This window comes from Bos indicus, chromosome 20 (genome assembly GCF_029378745.1).
Source record: "Bos indicus isolate NIAB-ARS_2022 breed Sahiwal x Tharparkar chromosome 20, NIAB-ARS_B.indTharparkar_mat_pri_1.0, whole genome shotgun sequence".
NCBI classification, from domain to species: Eukaryota; Metazoa; Chordata; class Mammalia; order Artiodactyla; family Bovidae; genus Bos; species Bos indicus.
The window spans coordinates 38,993,953-39,020,587 of record NC_091779.1 but is presented as its reverse complement, the minus strand read 5'-3'; the positions used below and the strand labels follow the sequence as shown (position 1 = coordinate 39,020,587).

The 26,635-nt window shown below is 44.2% G+C and overlaps 1 protein-coding gene across 7 annotated transcripts in view; it reads right to left on the bottom strand.

Moving 5' to 3' along the window:
- The window catches only part of PRLR (prolactin receptor), a 192,905-nt gene that overhangs the window by 19,987 nt on the left and 146,283 nt on the right, over positions 1 to 26,635 (bottom strand). For all 7 annotated transcript variants that reach the window (XM_070774776.1, XM_070774774.1, XM_070774773.1 and 4 more), the window contains 3 exons: positions 10,886 to 11,002; positions 7,988 to 8,120; positions 5,916 to 6,085 (listed from right to left, as the gene is read on the bottom strand). In XM_070774776.1, coding sequence (XP_070630877.1) covers positions 5,916 to 6,085; positions 7,988 to 8,120; positions 10,886 to 10,955 — 373 coding nt within the window. In that variant the 5' untranslated portion in view covers positions 10,956 to 11,002. The remainder of the gene's footprint in view (positions 1 to 5,915; positions 6,086 to 7,987; positions 8,121 to 10,885; positions 11,003 to 26,635) is intronic.

Here is a 26,635-nt window from a genome sequence, read left to right as displayed (position 1 = left end):
GGCAAAAGAGCACCCAGTTGAGAATCATTGCTTTCAAGTGTTTTCAGCAGACTTAAATATTTCTGGGATATGTACCAATATTATGTACTGCAGGTTATCACTTGATGAGGTTCAAGCTTATAGACTTTACTGTGGTTAAACGTAAGTTGTCAATGAACTTCTGTGGCCCCTCACCAATACTGTAACCTGCAGGGTTAATGAGAATTCTAAGAACACTTCTTTAATGATTTTGAAAAGATCTACTTCTGCTTCACTGACTATGCTAAAGCCTTTGACCATGTGAATTGCAACAAATTGTGGAAAATTCTTAAAGAAATGGGAATACGAGAAAACTTTATCTGCCTCCTGAGAAACCTGTATGCAGGTCAAGAAGCAACAGTTAGAACTAGACATGGAACAACAGACTGGTTCCAAATTAGGAAAGGAGTACGTCAAGGCTGTATATTGTCACCCTGCTTATTTAACTTAAATGTAGAGTTCAGTTCAGTTCAGTCACTCAGTTGTGTCTGACTCTTTGCAACCCCATGAACAGCAGCATGCCAGGCCTCCCTGTCCATCACCAACTCCAGGAGTTCACTCAGACTCACGTCCATCGAGTCAGTGATGCCATCCAGCCATCTCATCCTCTGTCGTCCCCTTCTCCTCCTGCCCTCAATCTTTCCCAGCATCAGGGTCTTTTCAAATGAACACATTATGTGAAATGCTGGGCTGGATCAAGCTTAAGCTGGAATCAAGATTGCTGGGAGAAATATCAATAACCTCAAATATGTAGATGACACTATCCTAATGGCAGAAAGTGAAGAGGAACTACAGAGCCTCTTGATGAAGGTGAAAGAGGAGAGTAAAAAAGCTGGCTTAAAACTCAACATTCAAAAAACAAAGATCAAGGCATCTGGTCCCATCACTTCATGGCAAGTAGATGGGGAACAATGGAAACAGTGAGAGACTTTATTTTCTTGGGCTCCAAAATCACTGCAGATGGTGACTTCAGCCATGAAATTAAAAGACACTTGCTCCTTGGAAGACAAGCTATGCCAAATTAGACAGCATATTTAAAAGCAGAGTCATTACTTTACCAACAAAGGTCCTTACAGTCAAAGCTATGGTTTTTCTTGTAGTCATGTGTGGATGTGAGAAGAAGGCTGAGTGCTGAAGAATTGATGCTTTTGAACTGTGGTTCTGAAGAAGACTCTTGAGATTCCCTTGGATAGTACAGAGATCAAGTCAGTCAATCCTAAGGGAAACCAACCCTTACTATTCCCATGAACAGTGTGACAAGGCAAAAAGACATGACACTGAAAGACAAACTCCCCAGGTTGGCAGGTGCCTAATATGCTACTGGAGAAGAGCAGAGAAATAGCTCCAGAAGGAATGAAGAGGCTGAGCCAAAGTGGAAACAATGACTAGATGTGGATGTGTCTGGTGATGAAAGTAAAGTTTGATGCTGTGAAGAGCAATATTGCATAGGAACCTGGAATGTTAGGTCCATGAATCAAAGTAAATTGGAACTGGTCAAACAGAAGATGGCAAGCATGAACATCAACATTTTAAGAATCAGTGAACTACAATGGATTGGAATGGGTGAATTTAACTCAGATGACCATTACATCTACTACTGTGGGTAAGAATCTCTTAGAAGAAATGGAGTAACCCTCATAGTCAACAAAAGAGTCCGTAATGCAGTACTTGGGTGCAATCTCAAAAATGACAGAATGATCTCTGTTTGTTTCCGAGGCAAACCATTCAATATCACAGTAATCCAAGTCTATGCCCCAAATACTAATGCCAAAGAAGTTGAAGTTGAATGGCTCTATGAAGACCTACAAGAGCTTCCAGAACTAACATCCCCAAAAGATGTCCTTTTCATCATAGGAGCCTGGAATGCAAAAGTAGGAAGTCAAGAAATACCTGGAATAACAGGCAAGTTTGGCCTTGGAGTACAAAATGAAGCAGGGCAAAGGCTAACAGAGTTTTGTCAAGAGAACACACTCATCATAGCAAACATCCTCTTCCAACAACACAGGAGAAGACTCTACACATGGACATCACCAGATGGTCAACACCAAAATCAGATTGATTATATTCTTTGCAGCTGAAGATGGATGAGCTCTATACAGTCAGCAAAAACAAGACTGGGAGCTGACTGTGGCTCAGATCATGAACTCCTTATTATAAAATTCAGACTTAAATTGAGGAAAGTGGGGAAAACCACTAGGCCATTCAGGTATGTCCTAAATAAAATCCTTTACAATTTAACAGTGGAAGTGAGAAATAGATTCAAGGATTAGCTCTGATAGACGAAGAGCCTGAAGAACTATGGACAGAGATTTGTAACACTGTACAGGAGGCAGTGATCAAAACCATCCCCAAGAAAAAGAAAGGTAAAAAGGCAAAATGATTGTCTGAGGAGGCCTTACAAATAGTTGAGAAAAGAAGAGAAGAGAAGTGAAAGGCAAAGGAGAAAAGGAAAGATATACCCATCTGACCCTGATGCTGGGAAAGACTGAAGGCAGGAGGAGAAGGGGACAACAGAGGATGAGATGGTTGGATGGCATCACGGACTCAACGGACATGAGTTTGAGTAAACTTTGGGAGTTGGTGATGGACAGGGAGGTCTGGCGTGTTGCAGTCCATGGGGTCACAAAGAATCAGACACAACTGAGTGACTGAACTGAACTGAACCCATCTGAATACAGAGTTCCAAAGAATAGCAAGGAGAGATGTGAAAGATCTTAATGACCCAGATAACCATGATGGTGTGAACACTCACCTAGAGCCAGACATCCTGGAATGTGAGGTCAAGTGGGCCTTAGGAAGCATCCCTACAAACAAAGTTAGTGGAGGTGATGGAATTCCAGTTGAGCTATTTCAAATCCTAAAAAAATGATACTGTGAAAGTGCTTCACTCAATATGCCAGCAAATTGGGAAAACTCAGCAGAGGCCACAGCACTGGAAAAAGTTTTTCTAGTAGTCATGTGTGGATGTGAGTGCTGGGCCATAAAAAGGCTGAGCGCCTAAGAACTGATGCTTTTGAACTGTGGTGTTGGAGAAGATTATTGAGAGTCCCTTGGACTGCAAGGAGATCAAACCAGTCAATTCTAAAGGAAATCAATCCTGACTATTCATTGGGAGGATGATGTTGAAGCTGAAGCTCTAATTCTTTGGCTATGTGACGAGAAGAACTGACTCACTGGAAAAGACTCTAATGCTGGGAAAGATTGAAGGCAGGAGGAGAAGGGGATGACAGAGGATGAGATGGTTAGATGGCATCATGGACTCAATGGAGAAGAGTTTGATCAAGCTGCAGCAGATGGTGAAGGACAGAGAAGCCAGGCAGGCTACAGTTCATGGGGTTGCAAAGAGTTGGACACTACTGAGCAACTGAACAACAACAGATTTATTGGAAGACTGATGCTAAGCTGAATCTCCAATACTGTAGCCACCTGATGTGAAGAGCAGACTAATTGGAAGGCCTTGATGCTGGGAAAGATTGAGGACAGGAGGAGAAGCAGGTAACAGAGAATGAGATGGTTGAATGGCATCACCTACTCAATGGATATAAGTTTGAGCAAACTCTGGGAGATAGTGAAGGGAGATAGTGAAGGAAACCTGGTGTTTTGCAGTTCACGGAGTCACAAAGAGTCAGACATGACTGAGCATGCACGCAAATTTCCTTATAGCAGTTGCCTCAGTACATTACAGAACTTCTCTTGCTCACTGTTTTGACCTCATATATTAAATATTTTAGGGCAGATTATTTGGTGGCAAGGCAATTTTAAAAAGAGCCTGTGAAAAAAACCAAAAATAGAGCTAGTGTATGACTGAGCAATTCCACTACCAGGCATATACCCTGAGAAAACCATAATTCAAAAAGGTACATGTGCCCCAAGTTTCACTGCAGCCAGGACATGGAAGCAACATAAATGTTCATCAACAGATGAATGGATAAAGAGGTTATACATATTTACAATGGGATATTACTCAGCCATGAAAATGAATGCAATTGCATCATTCGTAGTGATGTGGGTGAATCTAGAATCTGTGGAGAAAAGAAAAGCAAATACTGAACATTAATGCAAATATATGGAATCTAGAAAAATGGTGCTGGTGAACCTCTTTTCAGGGCAGGAATAGGGATGTAGACATAGAGAATGGACTTGTGAACACAGTGGGGTAAGGAGAGGGTGGAACAAACTGAGGGAGTTGCACTGACATACACACCACCCTGTGTAAAACAGCCAGTGGGAGAGCTCGGCTCGGTGATGATGCAGAGAGGTGGGGTGGGGTGGGAGGAGGCTCAAGATGCGGGAGATACATGTATAATTATTGCTGATTCACTCTGTAGTACAGCAGAAGCTAGCACACCACTGTAAAGCAATTATACTCCAGTAAAAAATAAGAAAGAGCCTATGAAAATGGAATTATTTGGTGTTTAGCATTTTAAAGGCTTCATGTCTTAAGTCTATTTATATGAATGGAATTAAATTTATTCCTATTTGTAAGTGGTGTTACTTTTTGATTTTCTTAAGCTGAGATTAAATTCTATTTCCACCCCCAGGCTCACTGTAATCACTTGCTGGGTGGGGGGAAGAGATAGTATTGAAATGCATACTAGCTGATGTTAGAAGCTTTTCTAGTTTTTAAGGATCAACCACTGGTAATATGCCAATGGGATGATATATAGCCCAATACTTGAGAGCCTTTTCTGTTGGTGCTAGGTAAGTCAGGAAGACTTTGGTAACCTTGAACCTAATTAGCTACTCCTTAGGCAACCTAATAGGAAGGCTGAATCCAGTCCTGGCCAAGCCATCTCTTGTCCTAAGATTCCCTTTGTCATCGCTACTCAACCAAAAGCCGAAGAATTGATGCCTTTGAACTTTGGTGCTAGAGAAGACTGTTGAGAGTCTCTTGGATTGCCAGGAGATCAAATCAGTCAATCCTAAAGGAAATCAACCCTGAATATTCACTGGAAGGACTGATGCTGAAGCTGAAGCTCCAGTGCTTTGGCCACCTGATGTGAAGAGCAAACTCATTGGAAAAGATCCCGATGTGGGAAAGACTGAGGGCAGGAGCAGAAGCGGGCGACAGATGATGAGATGATTGGATGGCATCACCGACTCAATGGACATGAGTTTGAGCAAACTCCAGGAGATAGTGAAGGACAGGGAAGCCTGGTGTGATACAGTCCATGGGGTCACAAAGAGTCGGACATGACTGAGAGACTCAACAACAACAACCAAACCACAGAGGCCACTGCAGTTATGCCTCATCGCCCTGAAGCTCAGTGTTGATCATGCAAAGCAAGAAGCAGCTCTTAGACAGATTTTTGTTTTAATTCACTCATGAGTTTTCCAAACCTCATGGTTGTGATCTTGCACTTCAGCCTTCTGTTCAAGTAGCACTATTTACTCCCCAAGTAGTTTATTTTGAGAAGAATAGCTCCAGTTGCTGAGGAACATAAGCATATTGAGAACTGAATTTGGGGCAAAGCAGCTGGAGAAATTCCTGTGGGTGGAGAAGCAGATGAGTGTCTTCTAAGAGTTGCTACTCCACGAAGCAACGTGTTTCAGGGAGAGAAATCTCAGAAAGGAAACCTCAGCTTGCCAAGGGGGAAGGGGACATTGGTTGCAGGGGATGGGCTGGAGAGAAGGACTGACAAGGGAAGCTAAATAGAGCATTGCTTCTGGGTGCAAGGGAGTGGGAAGAAGGGTCAAGGGAAGGCACAATGATCTTTACTGTCTTACTGTCAGGAATACAAATGGGTTTAAAACACTCAGTTGGTGAGGATATTGCGAATTTTTTCATCTTTCCTTTCGGGGATCTATCCCTAAGACAAGGAGACTCAAACTGAGTTTAACTCTCGGTAGATTCATATCAAATTAACACATTCTTCACCTGTCACGCTTCCCCTTACCTATGTAAGTCACGTCCACATAAAGTGGATCCGAGGAACTGATTCCCATCTGGTTGATGGCGTTTACTGTGATGACGTACATCTTCCATATGGAGGTGTGCTTCTTGCTAAAGTAGCAGGAGTTGGGGCCCCCGGTTTTGTAGTCTGGACATTCATGGATGAGTGTTTCTCTGCAACAAGTAACATATTAGGAGTCAGTAAGAAAGTGGTATGGAGCTTCCTTGCTGGCTCAATGGTAAAGAAGCTGCCTGCAATACAGGAGACATGGGTTTGATCCCTGGGTCAGGAAGATCCCCTGGAAAAGGAAATGGCAACCCACTCCAGTAGTCTTGCCTGGAGAATCCCATGGACAGAGGAGCCTGGAGGGTTATAGTCTGTGGGGTCACAAGAGTCGGATATGACTTAGCAACTAAACTACCACCACCAAGAAGGTGGTATAAAGAGTCTAGTTTTTTTTAAAGTGGTATAAAGAGCCCCACTCCAGTACTCTTGCCTGGAAAATCCCATGGATGGAGGAGCCTGGTAGGCTCCAGTCCATGGGGTTGCTGAGAGTCGGGAACGACTAAGCGACTTCACTTTGACTTTTCACTTTCATGCACTGGAGAAGGAAATGGCAACCCGCTCCAGTGTTCTTGCCTGGAGAATCCCAGGGATGGTGGAGCCTGATGGGCTGCCGTCTGTGGGGTCGCACAGAGTCAGACACGACTGAAGCAACTTAGCAGCAGCAGCAGCAGCAAAGAGCCTAGTATGTCAATATCACTGAATTTGGAGGGACAAGAAAAAACAGAGCTGGAGAAGGGCTCCCCAAGCTTCTCGACCCTGTCCATGTCAGCGAGGGGTGACTCAGGGAAGAAGTGCTGGAGAAGCAGTGGAGGAGTCACGTCAGAGCCCCAGTGACTGTGTTTCTCACCAACCCTTCCTGTCTACAGGTTGTTGTGGACTTTGTGCTATACGCCCCCTGCCAACATACACTTGAGTTTTCCATGGCCAAGGCACCGCCATCCTCAGCAAATTACCATTGGGTCATCTCAGGAGTTTCTCTTGCATCATACAAACCAGGGTGGGGCGGAGGCGGGCATGCCCAAGGCAGCAGTTATTGCACAAATGTGTTGAATTACATGTCACTAAAAAAGCTGAAAGGGGATACAAACTGCAGTATATTTCCAATTACACTCAGGTAGCCACAGAGGAGAGTGACTCTGAAAGGAGGTACTTCAGGTCCCAGAGGCTCCTCAGGCTGCTCACATGTAGACATGGGGGCTCCACGCAAGACTTGTCACACAGGTGAGCAGGCTTGTTTCACCATGCTGCTGCTTTGAGCTCCTGAGGGCTGTGTGTCTGACACCCCTTTGGGTCTCACAGGGGATGTCAGCTTTGTGTACCACTAAGCGCAGTCACTGGGAGGCAGGCCAGCTGTTCCTCCAGTAAATGTTTTCTTCACTGGGAAGGATATACAGCCATCCCTGGATTTCCAGGAGGGTCTCACTGTAACTGTGATGAACTCCTTGCCCAGAGATGGCCCTGTTAGTTTGCACTGCAATTTTTTAGCTCCCAATACCCAATCTGGGAGATCATGGGTCCATGGATTTCCTAAGGAAAAACCTCATCTTCCTTTCCTTGTAGGGCTTGTTATTTTCTTGCATGTGAAACAAGTTCAAACAGCTAATGTACCAGAGTTGTCAAGGATTACATAATAATACTCTTAGATTGAAAAAGCAATGATTATTAAAAAAATGACAACTGGCAGAAGCTCGATAGATAAGCATCCAAAATTAACTTTGGAAACACTTATACATGACTTTGGGGTACAACTCAAGCTTACGACAGGCAACGGTAACACGGATGGATTGGTGTCACCTCATTGGTGGTGGAGTTTATGGACACGTGGGAGCTTGGCTGGGACATTAGGAGGAGGATGTGGACCTGGGCATTAGAGTCCCTTCCCCCAGTAGTGGGAGGTTATCAGTGTCCATTCAGGGAAGCATAGAAATTAACGCAGGGTCAGTGGTCCTATGGTCTGGAGGGCAAGGACACCCATGTGGAATTTGCTAGGACAGAAGAGAACATTTTACCCTTCCTTGTGGTAAGTCAGCGTGTAATTGGTAGGAAGTCCTCCATCTGCCCCAGGCTCCCACCAGCAGGTGAATGTTTCCTTTCCAGGAGACCGACATTTAACGAGCTTGGGTTTTTCAGGAGGTGACTGTCCTAGAAAAAGAAGGTACCGGAGTCAATATTAAGGTCCGTTCAACTCTTTGGCCATTCTATTGGTGACAGAAGCAGGTAGATGGGGCCAGGCCAGTGATGAGGTCTCAGGGAAAGTAGGCCTGGGGTGGGAGGTGGGACTCAGAAGTGCCAAGATGTCAGCATCCTGCAGCATTCTTCTGTGGGCTGCCCTGAAGTTGGCAGGATTCAGAGAGAGAGTGCTTTGTGATGGGGTGTGTGTGTATGTGAGTGTGTGTGCGTGTACTGTGAGATGGAGATACCAGCAACCTAGGATCAGTGACTAACTGTAACATTTCACCAATGGTGAGCAGCAAGGGTGCGAGGGGTACACGTGGAGTGAGCAGGATCTGGCCCTTCCAGAATCCCACGGTGTCTGTGGAGCGGATATGTGCCCACAGCACCAGGGTGATCATTTAAAAAGAATTCGCCTTCAGACACAAGCATCCTGTGATCATTTGCTGATCCAATGCTCATTGGACCTCTCCCCTCTGCTCACTGACCCCCATCTTTCTGCCACTCCCACATAATGAACCCAATTCTCTGCTCTTTTGCTCTTTCACTGTGTTACCCGGGCTGCCCCTCTAGCTGCTTCTCCCTCCATCGTCTCCATCCCATCCTTTCCTGCTTCACTCTTCCTTGATTCTGTTCAGCTTTGACCTATGATTCAGTCTCACAGTGTGGCTCCCATCCTACCTGTCTCCACTTCTGAAGCTGGGTTTTCAGTCCCCTTTTTGTATGTACTTTCCCCTCTCTCCCTGGGTCTTTATGTGGTGAGATGGCAAAGGGTTCTTTTGTAATTCTTGGCTCTTTTGGTGGGTAGGAGGCATGGGGGCTCCTAGAGGCAGCTGAGTGGGTAGCTGTTCTCCCGGTTAGGAGCTACCATCTTTATCTAGTCCCAGCTGGAAGCTAGTGGGGCTGAAAGAGGTGATGTGGAAAACCCAATGTGGATGAAGTTTTCGAGTTGCCTAGCCCCTGAAGCTTTTGGTGAGCTGGCACCCTCTTCTGTTCCTTATCTGTCAGGTCCGGGGAGGGAAAGAGTCCCTCTATCCCCAGCCATGTAACCGCAGGTGGTGTTTCATTCAGGAAATCGGGAGCAGAGAGGGGCGCTTCCAGGAGGCGATCCTTGAACCTTGGGGGCTTGTCTGTTTTCTGCCACCCTTGTCCTTCATCCCTCAGGCTGGTTCCTGAGCTAGAACTGCTAGCAAAGCAGCATCAGGACGAACAAGTTCAGAGGAGGACACCGGTGGGAAGGAGGGCACTAGGCAAAACCGGCCAGAAAGAAGAACTGACTGGAATGGGATGATGGGATACAAGGCTGGGCCAAGGTCCCCAGGCTGAGTCAGCTGGAGCCCAGCCAGCTCTTAGATCCCCTGAACACCGTCCACGCCAGCCAGTCTGGGCTTAACTCTGCCCATTTTGGAATGTTGCTTGACCTCTAGGGAATATTTCTTCAGGACAATTTCACAGGGTGAAGTGATTTTTTGTTTGTTTTTTCTTGTGGCTAGGGAGGAGTGTGTGAGGTGGAAGGAAAAGCTTATATTTTAAAAAAACACACAAGTTTACAGCTCAATAATGAGCGTATTTAGAAGCCAATTAAGGCAACTGTTGATTATTTGGGGCTTATTTGAATACTTAAAGTTTCCATATGGATTGTACCAATTTCCACGTTCCTTTTTCTCTTCCTGAAAGCTTCTCTCTCTCACATTTCACTGGTTATTAACAGTACCTCAAGAAAACTCAAGAGAGGAGGGTAAAGCTGTGAAACTGTAATTAGTCAAATGTTTCTTTCACCCACTTTAGAAGAGATGGTTACAATGAATGGACGGTCTCACTTTCCCTGTAAAATGCACACAAACACAGGGACAACCACAGAGGTACTCCCCACCCCCAACATACACATGCTTAAACAGAAGAGCTCATATCAGAAACACACCCACAGATCACAGAGGAACAATATATACAGCTGCATGCTTATAGAAGTAGATACTGGTCCGCACATAGGTACATATGAGAAATATGCACCCACAAATGGGTATGCATATAGGTACACACAGAGAAGCATTTTCAATCAGGTATGTACAGGGAAGCTAATAGATACAGAGATATACACAAGTATTCACACTTACAAATAGACACACTGAAATGTACACACAGGCTCACACATGCTAGTCTAGTTGTAAATTTCATTTCCTGCATAACAGAGTTGGGTATTCCTGTTTTCCACCACGTAACAGCAATCCCCTTAGATCTCTTAACAGATTTTCAAAGATTTTTCTCACGCAACTTTTCATCTGAGGTGGAGGAAACATCATTATCCTCACTTTGAAAGTGTCTAAATCCAGAGAACTAAGTTAACTGTGTTAACTAAGTTAACTGTGCAACCAGAGAACTAAGTTAACTAAGTTAACTAAGTTAACTGTGCAACCAAGGTTGCACAGCCAGTAAGGGACAGAACCTGGACTGAAATTGTGATATATCCCTGGCAGAGTTGTTTCTCTGCACTCCCAGAATGAGGATGGAAGTCAGAGCATGGTGACAGGATGCGGCATTAACTGCATTCAGTCTTTTGCATTAATTTTTGCCTTCATTTTAATCCCTATAATATTGTAAATGATTGAAGAGAAGCAAATGCCATGGACATTTTCATTTCCTGTATCTGTGCTGCAAAAGGGACTGTGATGGATTCTCCCCTCCTCTCGTACAAATACCCCAGGGAGTGAAAAAGAACAAGACAGTCTCTTACTTACCATTCAGAAGGCTGACGTTGAGAAAAAGTAGCAAAATGAAAACCACTCTAGATGCTGCATTTTCCTTCATGTTGGCTCCTTCCTCTTTCCACAGGAAATAAATATATTAGAGGTTCACTGAAAGAGAAGGCACAGGCAACTTTTTGAAATGGCAAAAGTCTGGTGAGGCACATGCACCACTTTATTCTGAGTGTTTGCAACTGATTCTTGCTCCTTGCTGAATATGAATAACAAAACAGGAGGAAAGGAATGTAGGAAAATGTACCAAGGATAGCTTGGCTCAGAAGCATCGCTGTGCATACGCTGGGAAAAATTCCACCACCAGAGGTCATCCGAAGACAACGTTCAAGGTCAGCCGAGCACAAAGGGCTCCTTTGCACACACCCTAAGGAAAAATTGTTCTCTTTGCACCCCACAGTGTGAGTTGCTCAGTCGTATCTGACTCTTTGAAACCCCATGGACTGTAGCTTGCCAGGCTCCTCTGTTCACGGGATTTCTCAGGCAAGAATACTGGAGTGGGTAGCCATTCCCTTCTCCAGGGGATTTTCCTGACCCACGGTTGGAACTTGGTCTCCTGCATTGCAGGTAGATTTTTTACTGTCTGAGCCACCAGTGAAGCCACCCAATAATAGATCACCGGTTTTATGTGATACAGATTGTATGCCCTACAATAGAATTGTTCTGGGAGGGCTCTGATCTACTAGCCAAAAATAAGGCAGGCTGAAAAGTCGATGCTTTCAGTTTAACTCCCTCCTGGCCCCATGGATGCTACCAAGAAAGAGGGGGAAGGCTCTCTTGAAGGTTCTGCTTCGGAAGACTCTGGAAGTGTCCTGGGTCATGGGCAAGGCTGTGAGCCATGTAGTGAACTCTAGTGGACCTCCACGTGATGACTCTTACCCCTTTGGAAAAGCCTCATAAACAAGAAATGACAAATCCCAGTAATAACTCAAAGTCCCTTGCATTTGAAGAATTAAGCAAATTTTGAACCTGCAGGGGTTGAGAGTTTTGAGAAATTTATTATTAATATTATTTTTACCCCTGGAACAATTTTCAAAGCCTCTAAATGTCCTTCTTAGAAGAAAGGATTTTGAAAGACATTTGGAAAAGACTAATTAGCCTTTTTGCACTCCAAACAACACTTGGAAAATAATAGATTTGATGAAGTAAGTATAAACTCTTGGAAGCCCATGACTTATATATTCCCTTTAAATTTTACATTTTTTTTTTTTTAAATCGGGGGAAGGGCATGCAGGAGCAAGGCTGCCCATCCAGGGATGTTGGAAAATACTGAATGCTGTTTGATGAGCCTTGAAAAGACCAGGCTTTGCCAACTCCTCCTGGTCGGAGGGTGGATCTCCATCTGCCAGCCAGACACCACCTAACAAACAACTTCTTGAAGTTCTTTCCACCTGCTATCATGCCCCTTGAGACATACTCAGAAATAGAATTCTCAGTGACAATACAGGTTCAGGGTTTTATGTTGGGGATTGGAACTGGAAAATGGAACAGGAAAAAGAAAGCAGCAGAAAGGGTAGAAGTTGAGAAATTATGAAGCAGAGAGACAGCAGAGTGGCCATGCCTGCCCCCGAGGATCTTAAACACTGTTCTCCCTAATCCAGCTTCACTGGGTCCACTGAGACCTGGAAGAGTTCTTTGTCCTGCATATCTGGTGATCTCAGCTTGGCTTGGGGATGGGTGTGCTACCCACTGACTGAAAAAGTTCTAAAATAAACTTGAAACTCTCCTAAATAACATTTTCCAATAAAAGTGCTTTCAGGAAGCATTTTATTCCTACGATATCCTGGAATCTGGTGAGTAGCCATGTGCACTTTCTGCTTTCTTGAAACCCCTGTGTCTGGGAACTGGACGCTCTCATTGTGGTCCCATTACTGTGTTTCAATAATGATTCCCAATTTACTCTGCATCTTACTCTCCAGCAGGGCAAACACAGTGCTGGGGTAAGTAAACCTTCAGAGAGAAAGATAATCCCAACTGCCCACTTCTAAGGGTGCTGTGCTGAATGTTAACCTGATGACCTCCTGTGGTCTCTTCCTGCACTAGGCACATCTCCCACTGTGCACGGACCATTTTTTTATGACTGGTGAACACCAGGCTGGGGATAAATTTTGTCTCATACTAAAAATAGAGTTACCATATGATTCAGCAATCTCTCTCCTTGGCATTTATCTAAGATACATATACCCGAATGTCACTGTAACACTATATTCAATAGACAAGACATGCAAGCAATCTAAGTGTCCATGGACAGATGAATAGATAAAGAAGATCTGGTATATATACACAATGGAATATTACTCAGCCATAAAAATGACTGAAATAATGCCATTTGCAATAACATGGATGGACCTAGAGATTATCATACTAAGTGAAGTAAGTTAGAGAAAGAAAAACAGATAGTATATGATATCATTTACATGTGGAATCAAAAAACAGATACAAATGAACATATTTACAGAACAGAAATAGGCTCACAGACATAGAAAACAAACTTACGGTTACCGAAGGGGAAAGTGAGTGGGGAAGGGATAAATTAGCAGTTTGGGATAAACAGATATACACTCCTATATATAAAATAAACAACAAGGTCCTATTATACAGTACAGGGAACTATATTCAATATCTTATAATAACCTATAATGGAAGAGAACCCCCCCCCAAATATTTGAATGTTTGGATCAGATATTATATTCGGATCTAAAATCTGGATCACTTTGCTGTACACCAGAAACTAACACATTTGTAAACCAACTATACTTCAATGAAAAAGTGTAGGTAACTTAAAACTTTTTTGTTTGAGTTCACTTCCCCATTGCAAGCAGGATCTTGATCAAGATTATTCATTCCAACTTGGGCTGGAACATCCAGAGTGTCCACAGACTGCTTGCTGTGATGGTTATAGTGGTAAATGGCTCCAAATGTTGGCAGTTCAACTAGGAAAAAGTGAACCTCACACCGCCACCAGAGGACAATGATCTTGGCTTCATTCCTCAATAGCTCTCTGAGTCTGACTGTGGTTTAAAAATTCAAGAATGAAAACTGAAAAGCAGGTCTGTAGCAAGTCAGCACCCTCATGCCTTGCCCATGACAAACTGCTTTGGCTTCCTTGCTTCCAAATCCTCAAAGATTCTACTATCTTTATGTTCCACCCATTATCTAATATCCCTTGTCACAGTGCTATGTCCCACTGTGGTAGAACCTCACCCTCCCCCTTCTTCCTCATTCTGTGCATCAATGCTAAGCCTGGAAAACTTCCCTTCTTCACCTTTCCCATTAAGCCAAGTCTCACCTACACAGGGCAAAACTTGAGAAAGCAGTCTGGCAGTTTTTTGTTCCTTAATGTTTATTTATTTGGGTGCATGGGCCTAGTTGCCCTGCAGCACAGGGGATCTTAGTTATCTACCCAGGGATGGAAACTTCATCCTCTGCACTGGAAGGCAGATTCTTAACCACTGGACCAACTGGGAAGTTCCAAGGCTGGCAATTTTTGCCCTGGCCACTTGCTCTTCTAAGAAACAAGACCTACTCTCCCTCATGCAAAATCAGAGCCACAGTCCCATAGCCTGGGCAGATTCCACTGTCCACAGCAGGGAGAGCATGTTGTAGGAGAGAAGGCTGGGGGAGGAGGGTCTCCTGAGAGTTAAAAATAACAGACCTGAGCTTTCACTCTCTACCCTAGGTAGACTCTATCTGCATATTCTAGCTCATCCAGCCCCTGAACCAACCCAAACACCAGAAATCTCAGTGCTACACTTTTGTGGGACTTGTTCCCAAGACCTGGAGTCAGGTGGTTCCGAGGCAAACACAATTCTCACCTTGTCTTGCCTCATTTGTCACTGTTGTTCTGATGTTCTACTCAGATTTTTGGCTGAGCTCCCCTGACTCTAGAAATGGGCCTAGCATGGAGGGCAGGGGTTCGGAGGACCTCTTGCAAGCCTAATTACCACAGACAAGCAGGGCCCCATCCAAGATTTGAATTTCTTGAAGGACTGTCACAAATGTGAAATGCACAAATCACAAGTATTCTGCTCGATGAATTATCACAAGACGGACACGTCTATGTTACAACCGGTCAAGAAACAGATCACTAATAGCATCCTAGAAATTCCCCCAGTGCCTCCTCCCCATCTCTACCCAGCCCTTTCCAAGAGCAGCCAGTTTTCTGACTTCTAACACTGAAGATTAGTTCTGCTTACTTTTGGACTTCATAGAAACATAATCATACAACATGCGTATTTTGACTGTGCGTGTCTGGCTTCTTTCATTTCACATTGTTGTATGATTCATCCTTGTTGTTACATGGAGTTTTACTAAAAATTCATTTTTAGTTCACATCATTCATCTTCACATTACACTGGAAGAAAGACCATAGTTTATGTCCTCATTCTACTCCTGATGGATATTTGAGGTTTCCAGTTTTTGATAAACTTTAAATTTTGCTAAGACTTACCAAGATTCTGATGGCAGAGGAGACCCACATACCTTATACCTGCTTTATGTTCCTTCCCAACTTTCTGTTCTCTGCCTTTAATGGTTAGGATACAAGATTTATAATCAAGATGCCATACATCTTAATTATAAATGCAAATTAAGCTTCAAATGCCTGTCTTGTCCTAAAAAAGCAAATCATCTCATTTCTTGCAACAAATTTTAAATACATCCATTCATGGTCTGAAATGTTAGGAACTGTGTTTGTTGCTTCCTTTGGGGTCTGCTGGGTCAGGTCCTTTACACTCTGGGTCTCCTTACCTGCCTGCAGCTCTACCTGTTTGATGGCCTGAGGCTAACAGAACATGGTAAGAACCCCACAGTACTTTTTGATTTCTAGAAATCTGGCTTTTGTTTCTAATACAGAATGCCAACATTTAGTTTGGAAAACAGAGGAGATAATCTGCTCAGGGTTGGGGGAGCAAGCAGCAGGAGGGATTGATTAGCTACTTCACACCAGGCTCAAGATTAGGGCCATTATACAAGCTCTGTTGTTGCTGCTGTTGTTGCTAAGTTGTATCCGACTCTTTGCAATCCCATGGATTGACAGCAGTACACCAGGCTACCCTGTCCTTCACTATCTCCCAGCCTTTGTTCCAATTCATATCCATTGAGTCAGTGATGCTATCTAACCATCTCATCCTCTGTTGCCCCCTTCTCCTCCTGCCTTCAATCTTTCCCAGCATCAGGGTTTTTTCCAATGAGTCATCTCTTTGCATCAGGCAGCCAAAATATTGGAGCTTCAGCTTCAAAAACAGTCCTTCTAATGAATATACAGGGTTGATTTTCTTTAGGATTGACAGGTTTGATCTCCTTGCTGTCCAAGGGACTCTCAAGAGTCTTCTCCAGTCCTACAACTTGAAAGCATCAATTTTTTGGTGCTAAGACCATGCCAAAGCCTTTGACTGTATAGATCACAATAAACTGTGGAAAAACCTGAAAGAGATGGGAATACCAGAGCACCTGACCTGCCTCTTGAGAAACCTATATGCAGGTCAGGAAGCAACAGTTAGAAATGGACATGGAACAACAGACTGGTTCCAAATAGGAAAAGAGTATGTCAAGGCTGTATATTATCACCCTGCTTATTTAACTTATATGCGAGTACATCATGAGAAACGCTGGGCTGGAAGAAGCACAAGCTGGAATCAAGATTGCTGGGAGAAATATCAATAACCTCAGATATGCAGATGACACCACCCTGATAAAAGCCTCTTGAGGAAAGTGAAAGAAGAGAGTGAAAAAGTTGGCTTAAAGCTCAACATTCAGAAAACGAAGATCATGGCATCCGGTCCCACCACTCCATGGGAAATAGACGGGGAAACAGTGAAAACAGTGTCAGACTTTATTTTTTTGGGCTCCAAAATCACTGCAGATGGTGACTGCAGCCATGAAATTAAAAGACGCTTACTCCTTGGAAGGAAAGTTATGACCAACCTAGATAGCATATTCAAAAGCAGAGACATTACTTTGCCAACAAAGGTCCATCTAGTCAAGGCTATGGTTTTTCCAGTGGTCAGGTATGGATGTGAGAGTTGGACTGTGAAGAAAGCTGAGCACCAAAGAATTGATGCTTTTGAATGATCGTGTTGGAGAAGACTCTTGCGAGTCCCTTGGACTGCAAGGAGATCCAATCAGTCCATCCTAAAGGAGATCAGTCCTGGGTGTTCATTGAAAGGACTGATGATAAAGCTGAAACTCCAATACTTTGTCCACCTCATGCGAAGAGTTGACTCATTGGAAAAGACCCTGATGCTGGGAGGGATTGGGGGCAGGAGGAAAAGGGGACAACAGAGGATGAGATGGCTGGATGGCATCACCAACTCAATGGACATGATTTTGAGTAGACTCTGGGAATTGGTGATGGACAGGGAGGCCTGGTGTGCTGCGATTCATGGGGTCGCAAAGAGTCGGACACGACTGAGTGACTGAACTGAACTGAAGCCTTTTTTATGGTCCAACTCTCACATCCATACATGACTACTGGAAAAACCATAGCTTTGGCTATATGGACCTTCATCAGCAAAGTGATGTCTTTGCTTTTTAATATGTCGTCTAGGTTCCTCATAGTTTTCCTTCCAAGGAGCAAGTATCTTTTAATTTCATGGGTGCAGTCACTGTCAGCAGTAATTTTGGAACTAAAGAAAGTAAAATGTGTCCAAATCAATAGTCAATATCTGTAGAATAAGTGAATCACTTATTATTATGAAGCCTTAAAATTGGAAAAGCAGAACAAGAATCTAAGATAGAGGAGGAAATTCTGCAGACAGAGGAACTGGTTCTGTGGTAGTACTAACAAACTCTGGACTTGGAGTGAATTTAGTGTCCTGTCATTGACAGGGGAACCTGAAGAGGTTTTCAGGATCACATAGCAGCTTCTCTTAAATGCAGGCATTGAGTGTTAGAGATGCAGTCCTGGCCCAAGGGTGTGAGGATATGAAGGTTCCAGGTCTTCCTGGGTTCAATGCAAACGTGTGCCAACAGCAACAAAGTTTATCAGTCCATAGCCCAGAAGTCAGAGTTACACATTAGTCTGCGAACTTTCCAAGCCAGACTCTTGCTCATATGTCACCCATTATTGTTATTATTTTTTAATCTCTGCAGTGATCAAGTTTCCATTTTATTGCTTCTCAAACAGGTGGCCATCTCATCCCTTGTCCTGAGATACCCTTTGGTGGGGAACATCTGGCACCTTCCATAAGGGAGTCACTTCTATATAAAATGACCATCCCAGTTGAACTCAGCAGTTTAGTCCGAATATCATAGCAGTGTAGACATTACTAGAAACAGTAGAGAAACTAGTAAAAAATGGCCACCTCTGATTCCAGCCACCCTCTCCCTCCTCTCTTGTGAATCTCAGAACATCTTGAAGACTCTGTCTGTAAAGAGACATCTAAGCAGAGGGGATGTGTGGGGCATGGCCATGGCCATGTGCTGAAAGAGGTAGTCAATGGACAGACATTGCAACTGTGCCAACTGGAGCCAAGTTAAGGGTTGGAATCACATCTGGGGACTCACATAGAAAGACCTTCTGGCCCTTAACCTGATCTGGTCAATGGCCACAGGGTGATGCACATGCCTTTGCACAGCAGTCACTTTAATAAAACAGAATACTGAATGCTTCCCCATGGCTGGAGGCATGGCTTCCAAATCCAATTAAGCCAACACCACTCACTGGCCCCAACATCCCAGTAGGATCTTTGATCTGAGAGAGGCTTGTTTTCATTTAGCCTCCTTGGCTTGAAGGCAAGAACATGAACTGCGTGAGTTTCAATTCTCCCCAGTCAGTGCAGTCTTCAGACAGATAGTGGAAAATGCCCTTTGGCCTGACTTTCAGAGGAACTAGTTCCCCACAAGATCATCAACTAACAATAAAAAAAATCCACAAATTATACATTATGTTTTACAGTTTACAGAGCTGTTCCACAGATTTCAGTGGTTTTCAATCCAGGACTCACATTAGAACCATATAGGGAGCCATTAGATCCACATTAGAACCATGAAGCCATTTATGGATGTGCGAGTTGGACCATAAAGAAGACTGAGTGCCGAAGAATTGATGCTTTCAAACTGTGGTGCTGCAGAAGACTCTTGAGAGTCCCTTGGACTGCAAGGGGGTCAAACCCGTCAATCCTAAAGGAAATCAACCTTGAATACTCATTGGAAGGACTGATGCTGAAGCTGAAGCTCTGATACTTTGGCTACCTGATGCAAAGAGCTGACTCATTGGAAAAGACCCTGATGCTTGGAGAGACTGAGGGCAGAAGGAGAAGCAGACAACAGAGGATGAGATGGTTGGATGGCATCATTGACTCAATGGACGTGAGTTTGAGCAAACTCCAGCAGATGGTGAAGGATAGGGAAGCCTGGTGTGCTGCAGTCCATGAAGTCACAGAGTTGGACATGACTTAGCAACTGAACAACAAAGGGAGCTTATTAAAAGGACCAACTTCTACATCTTGTGCCAAGAAATTCTGATCCATTCAGAATTGGATCCATAAGCACGCGGACATTTTAACAAAGCCCTCCAGATGATTTTAATATAAAGTCAGGGCCAGGAACCACTAATGCTACCTAACACATATTATGCCTCTGCTGGGAGGCTTCCCTGGATGGGAGAGGAAACCAACTCTCAGAGAGGCTCTGCTCACCATTGCATAGCGCAGGCAGCACAGCAGAAGTGGGAACCCAGTCTGTAGACTGGGAGTCCTGCCTCAAATTAACAGCCTCAAAGACAAAATGACAAAACATTTACATGGTGATCTATAGATTTTAAAGCACTTTCACCTCACAGTCTTCGTTTCTTCTTAGAATAATCCTGTGCAGTGGGCAGGAAAGCTATTATTGTTCCCATCACTACTTCACTGCTCTCAAGTTAAAGGTGAGGAAACAGAAGCTCATGGGGGTAAGTGGTTTAAACCACCAACCTTATCTTAAAAGCCCCCAGTGTGCTCAGAACTGCATGGTGATAAAATTGACAAACCCTCATGTAGGATGCACTACATGCCAGGCACTGAGGTGTAAGTACTATGAATACATCCATTTCACAGATGAGGACCTGGGGTGCAGAGAGGCTCCATGAGTTGTCTAAGGTCATGCAGCCAGCAAGCAGTGGATGGAGGGAAAGGAACTCTGCAGTTGGGCTCCACGATCTGCGGTTGTTAAGCTTTTCACTTCTGATGGCTGCAAAGGAGCAGTGGACCCTACCTTCAAGAGGCTCCAGTGCACAGAACCCAACCGGCCATGGCTTGGTGGATAGGTCAGAGAACTTTGGGACCACAGGTTCTGAGCCATCTAAGGCATCTCTCTTTCTAGTAAATGGTTCTTTCAGCAACTCCCCCTTCCCAAACCCTGCTCTGATTCAGGGTGCTGCTGGAATCTAGGGCTGGTCCTTCAAGAGCAGTGGATGTTCTTTGGCACTGCTTCCAGAGTCTCTCCTGGGAACCACTGCTCATCCCAGGTATAATGGGTCGACATTTTTGGAGGGTGAGACCTAGGAAGTGGTACTTTTGTAAATTAAAAACTTGTATTGGAATACAATTGTATAGCAGGCTTCCTAGATGGCACGAGTGGTAAAGAACCTGCCTGCCAAGGCAGAAGAAGTAAGAGATGTGGGTTCGATTCCTGAGTTGGGAAGATTCTCTACAGAAGGGCACAGGAACCCACTCTAGTACTCTTGCCTGGAGAATCCCAAGGTCAGAGGAGCCTGGCAGGTTGCAGTCCATGGGGTCACAGAGTTGGAAATGACTGAAGTGACTTAGCAAGGCATGACATAATTGTGCAGCATTAGCTAAAACCTCTATCAAGTCACAAACCAATCATTTCTTTCCTGTGATGGGAACAATTAAAATCTAGTCTCTTAGGAACTCTGAACTTTATAATACATGGTTGTCTATAATCATTATTCGGTGCACGTGATCTTCAGGGATTATTTATCTGATTGCCAGTTGGTACCAGAACTGGCATTTAAACAAACATTTAGATGATTCTTACGAAGCCTCAGTTCTAGCATAAAGGACTAGGGAAGGCAGATACTGGTTAGGAGATAGGATTGCATCTTCCTCCATCCTCTGGGCCCGGAAAGGGCACTTTCCTAAAAGGACTGCATTGAACTGGGTGTTTCTTATGAGAAGGGCTATGAGGTCTAAGGGACTATCCCTCAGGGGTGGAGGTTCACACCAGGGAGCAACTGTTACATTTTCAGGAATGCTGTAAGCCAGTGGGCTTCAGGTTGGTAGCTTGAAATCAGTCAGAGCAGCCATTGTATAAATTCCCACACTTATATGATGGGAATTGGCAAAATCAGAATTTTTTTTCTTCTTCTTTTTACCTTCTCTTGGGAGAACACTTGTTAAGCATTGAAGCAGCACACCCCTAACTCCACCTCCCCAGGCTCAGAGTCCCCACAGGTAAGAGGAGGGCTTAAAAGTGAGTGAAATTGCTCAGTCATGTCCGACTCTTTGTGACTCCATGGACTGTCTCCTACCAGGCTCCTCAGGCGACAGTCCATGGAGATTTTCAGTCAAGAGGACTGGAGTGGGTTGCCATTTCCTTCTCCAGGGGATCTTCCTGACCCAGGGATCAAATCTGGGTGTCCCACATTGCACACAGACGCTTTACCATCTCAGCCACAGGGAAGCGTCAAAACTTTCAGGCCAGCTTAATGCAGGTTTGCAGACACCTTTTTGTATGGGGGAGACGTCATGGATCCCAGCTCCCTTCCTTCTTCTCTTTCCTCTCATCTGCCTTCCTGTCTGTGCTGACTGAACCCTGCTCTCCTCAGAACCTGGTCAGACTGCCCTCATTGCTGCCTCTGACAGTTGAGGCTGTGAGGTTATTATTTTCCTACTTCCTGTTGACGTCTACAATCTAAGGTTAGCAAGACCTCCAGTTGCTTAACAGGTTAGCTTTCTTATTATGGTACAGAAACCAAAATCAAATCAAACAAAAAACCAACCATACAAAAAACCCCAGTAACCATAACCTAAGAACTCAGCTCACGCTGACCCTTGTTTTTGTGCCTCCCATGGTCGCCTGGGGTTCTCTGATAGAACCTTTTCAGCCTGGGTCTGTTCACTCAGCCTGGAGCATGCCCTGACCTGCCCGGCCACCTTGCCCACGGCTCTCCACAGCGGGGAGCCACTTGAGCTCTACCAGGAAGTTCTTGGGTGAATGTCCATCCGTGAGAGAAGCCCAGGGAAGGCTTGCATTGGGTTCCATTCCTGGTGCTGGGATCCTGCCTGGTCAGTGGTCAAGACCCTAGTTCTCCACAAACCAGGCCCTTCAGACTAATTCTCTGCTCAATGCCCAGATCAGTGGGCATGGAGAGTCACAGATAATGGACCAGTGACTCCTAGGGCTGGCCTGCATCCCACATTCTGCCGGCCCCAGTTTCCACGGTGTGTGACCAGACCATCTTTCTGGCAGAATTCCCACATACTGCCTCCTCGCAGCTCAGTTGGTCACCTATCTGCCTTCTGGCTGTCCTTCTCACTGTCCGTCCACTCTCCTGTTCTTCTTGGAGGACTGATTGGTTTCAAGGTCCTGGTTCCTCTTGGTCTGATTGCTTTCATTCCTAGAGAGCGGGAAAACACCTCTCTGCATTCTTGGTATCAGTTAGAATTAATCTCTGCACATTTGCAAAAGCTTCACACTTTCCCATTTCCTCCATTCCCTCATTTCTCAGTAAATCTATTAGCTGTTTTCACATCTGGCTCACTTCCCCTTCAAAATATGCTCAGCCCTGTGTAATGTGCACGTGCAAGCACATAGACCAGTGTGTGTGTGTGTGCTCAGTCAGTCATGTCTGCAGAGTCGTGTCTGACTCTTTGTGACCTTATGGATTGTAGCCCAGAAGGCTCCTCTGTCTTCGGGATCCCCCAGGCAAGAATATTGGAGTGGGTTACCATGCCCGCATCCAGGGGATCTTCCTGACTCAGGGATTGAACTGGTGTCTCCTGCATTGCAGGCAGATTCATTACCCACTGAGCCACCTGGGAAGGCCCACACAGATTAGTAATAACAGCTCAAATCGGCCCCCTTCCTCCCACTCCCAGCCCAGAACAGGTGAGCATTTATTACCACATGATCCCTGCATATTCCCAGAAAAAACCCCTAAACCCCTCAGTCATTTAAAGAGAAAATCATGGTTGTATCCTCTTCCACACTGAAGGAGAGTCATTGGTGGAGCCGGAAGTGGCGCAACCACATGACAGGAAGAGGAGTGGGATTCAACCGGAAGATCAGTTTGAATTATGTCAGGGAGCCAAGCAGCCTGGCTAAGGCCGAGTAATAAGATAACTTATTTGATGTCTCACTGGGAAGACTGAATATGCTTGAATATTCATTCATTCATTCACTCATCAAATATTTATCTCCCTCACCTCCTTCAGGCCACTGCTTGCTGACACCTTATCAGCAAGACCTTTGTTGACTAGTCTTCAAACTATCTTCAGCACTGCTCCACTTTCCTCATCCCTTGCCTTGCTTCACTGTTCTCTACAGCATATACCATCATCTGACCTATGATCTTTTTCCTTATTATTGTTATTTGTTGTTGTTGTTGATGGTGTGTGTCTCTCCACTAGGCTGTAAGATCTGCGAGAGAAGAAATCATGCAGGATAGTGCTTAGGACAGTGGCTTAAACCCCAGTGATCTCAGAATGTTCAGTTCTGTGTATGTTCCAGAAAACACGTCACGTCTTACTGAAACTACATCTGTCCATTCCAGAGGGAACTGGTTTCCTTGCTCCCCTAAAATCAGCATATCAGCAACCAATTAATCCATGGTGCTAGAATCCTCCCATCCCTATTTCTTTCAGAATATTTAAGAAGAGAGATTTTGGAACCAATTATCTGAGTTGGAATCTTGTTGTCAGTTGCTAGATGTGTGATCACAGTTTACTTGCTTAAATTCTCTGTGCTATAGTCTCTCTAAAATGGGAATACAGAAAGGATCAACCTTCCTTAGAGCTATGATGAAGATTCAATGAGTTAGTATTTGTAATGGGCTTAAATAGTGCCCAGTCTACAGTGAGGACTATATAAATATTTGTTAAATTTTCTCCATTCCCCCACTGTTGACCGCTTCTCCCTCCTAACTCTCTCCCACCCAAAAACTTCCCACAGCAGAAGAACTAAGATAGAGTGGCTTCCTCTCCATTAGAACTGTTACAGTTAGTATTTCAGTGGAGGCGATGGGGATGTGAGCTAACTGGACTATAGTCCCTACCTCTGTGCTCCCTCCCAGTCAGAGGGTTCTATACCCCTATCCATTGGCAGTGGACACACTCTTGTGTGAATGAAGAACAAAGAGCCTGCTCAGCACTCAACTCTACAAAGATGAAGTTGCCAGCCACAGTCAATGAATGACTGACAGTGTACCCTGAGAAGAATTCAGGATGGAAAACAGGATGAGGCACTCAGATTTGGAAAAACAGCCCCTTGGACAGTTAGATGTATAGCTCACATGTGCATGCACGCTAAGTCCCTTCAGTCATGTCTGACTATTTGCGACCCTATGGACCGTAGCCCGCCAAGTTCGTCTGTCCAGAGATTCTCCAGGCAAGGGTCCTGGAATGGGTTGCCATGCCCTCCTCCAGGAGATCGTCCCAACACAGGGGATCAAACCCACATCTCTTATGTCTCTTGCACTGGCAGATAGCTACTTTTCCACTAGTGTATAGCTCAGGGTGGGTTTTAATGAATACAGGTTCTTGCATCTTCCCACACATAGAAGAGCAATAAAATTACACTTGAGATATCCATTCTTTATGACCAGCAGTAATTTTTTTCAATTATTATTGAAATATAGTTGATTTACAATGCTGTATTAGTTTCAGGTGTATAGCAAGGTGATTATATATATATATATATAATATTATTATATAATTATTTATTTTATATATAATTTTAAAAATTATATATTTATGTATATCATATATATATATAAAAGATAAAGAAATGTAATAACCTCAGATATACAGATGACACCACCCTTATGGCAGAAAGCAAAGAGGAACTAAAGAGCCTCTTGATGAAAGTGAAAGAGGAGAGTGAAAAAGCTGGCTTAAAACTCAACATTCAAAAAACGAAGATCATGGCATCTAGTCCCATCACTTCATGGCAAATAGATGGAGAAACAGTGGAAACAGTGACAGCCTAGACAGCATATTGGAAAGTAGAGACGTTACTTTGCCAACAAAGTTCCATATAGTCAAAGCTATGGTTTTTCCAGTGGTCATGTATGGATGTGAGAGTTGGACTATAAAGAAAGCTGAGCGCCTAAGAATTGATGCTTTTTAACTGTGGTGTTGGAGAAGACTCTTAAGAGTCCCTTGGACTGCAAGGAGATCAAACCAATCAATCCAAAAGGAAATCAGTCCTGAATATTCATTGGAATGACTGATGCTGAAGCTGAAACTCCAAAACTCTGGCCACCTGATGCAAAGAGCTGACTCACTAGGAAAGACACTGATGCTGGGAAAGATTGAAGGCAGGAGGAGAAGGGGACGACAGAGGGTGAGATGGTTGGATGGCATCACCGACTCAAAGGACATGAGTTTGAGCAAGCTCCGAGAGATGGTGAAGGACAGGGAAGCCTGGCGTGCTGCAGTCTATGGGGTCACAAAGAGTCGGACATGACTAAGCGACTGAACAACATATATATTCTTATTTAGATTCTTTTTCATTATAGGTAATTACAAGATGTTGAGTAGAGTTCCCTGTGCTATACCGTAGGTCCTTGTTACTTATACATACTTACTGTTTTATACATAGCAGTGTATGTATTTCAGCAGCAATATTTTGCAAGCTGTATGCTGAATTGCACGTATTTTTCCCAGCCAAAATTCATATATAAACTTTCTCCTCCTTTACGTCTTCAGAAGAGTTCTCTCCCCGAGAGGCTGTCTCCTGGGTTATAGTCCGCAGCAAGGTCCTTGAAGAAAATCTAAACTCACAACTCTTCCATTGTGAGTCATTCTTTAAGGCATCACCTGCACCCTGTGTGTGTGGGTGGAGTTGCACTTCTCATCTCTATGACTTTGGACTTGACCACGTGAAAAGCTCTAGTCAACGGAGAGGGAAGGGTTGTGATTGTTTTTGTTGTATCCGAACAGAAGCCTTAAATACAACTGCAAGCTACTGTATTTATTGACTGAGGCCTTCCTGCTCTTGTTCTCAGGTTTTCCACATGGTGCCTCCTTCCTCCATCTGGGTTTCAGAATGAGAAAACAGGTGGAACCCAGATAAGCCAGCTCAGTCCAGCCCATCCCAGCAGAGCCATGGCCAACCTGCAGCTAAGCCATAGTCCTTACGTAAGGTGAGCAAAAAGGAAACGTGTTGTAAGCTACTGAGGGAACACCGTTTTGTTATCATCGCAGAACTGGCTAATCAAGGGCAAGAGCAGTAGAAGGAGAACATATGTTTTGCAAGACTGTTCAAGCAAGATTATTTTTTCATAGAGGGGTCTCTGTATGTGTTACATATGTGTCTATGAGTATACTGTTCATCCAGACACAAAACAACTTTGCCATAAAAATAATCACTCATATTGGTAATAACCTTGTCTACTATGTATATTTTAACTTCTAGAAAGGTGGGCTTGGGGAGTGAGAAGTTAAAATAAAATAAAAAATACACTGTTGATCAACTAGCATTACCTCTCTGGCACCCTGTTTATTTGTCTCAGGAGGAAATGAACAGCAGGAGTTCTAGAAGCATGGCATTTTGGATACAAAAGAG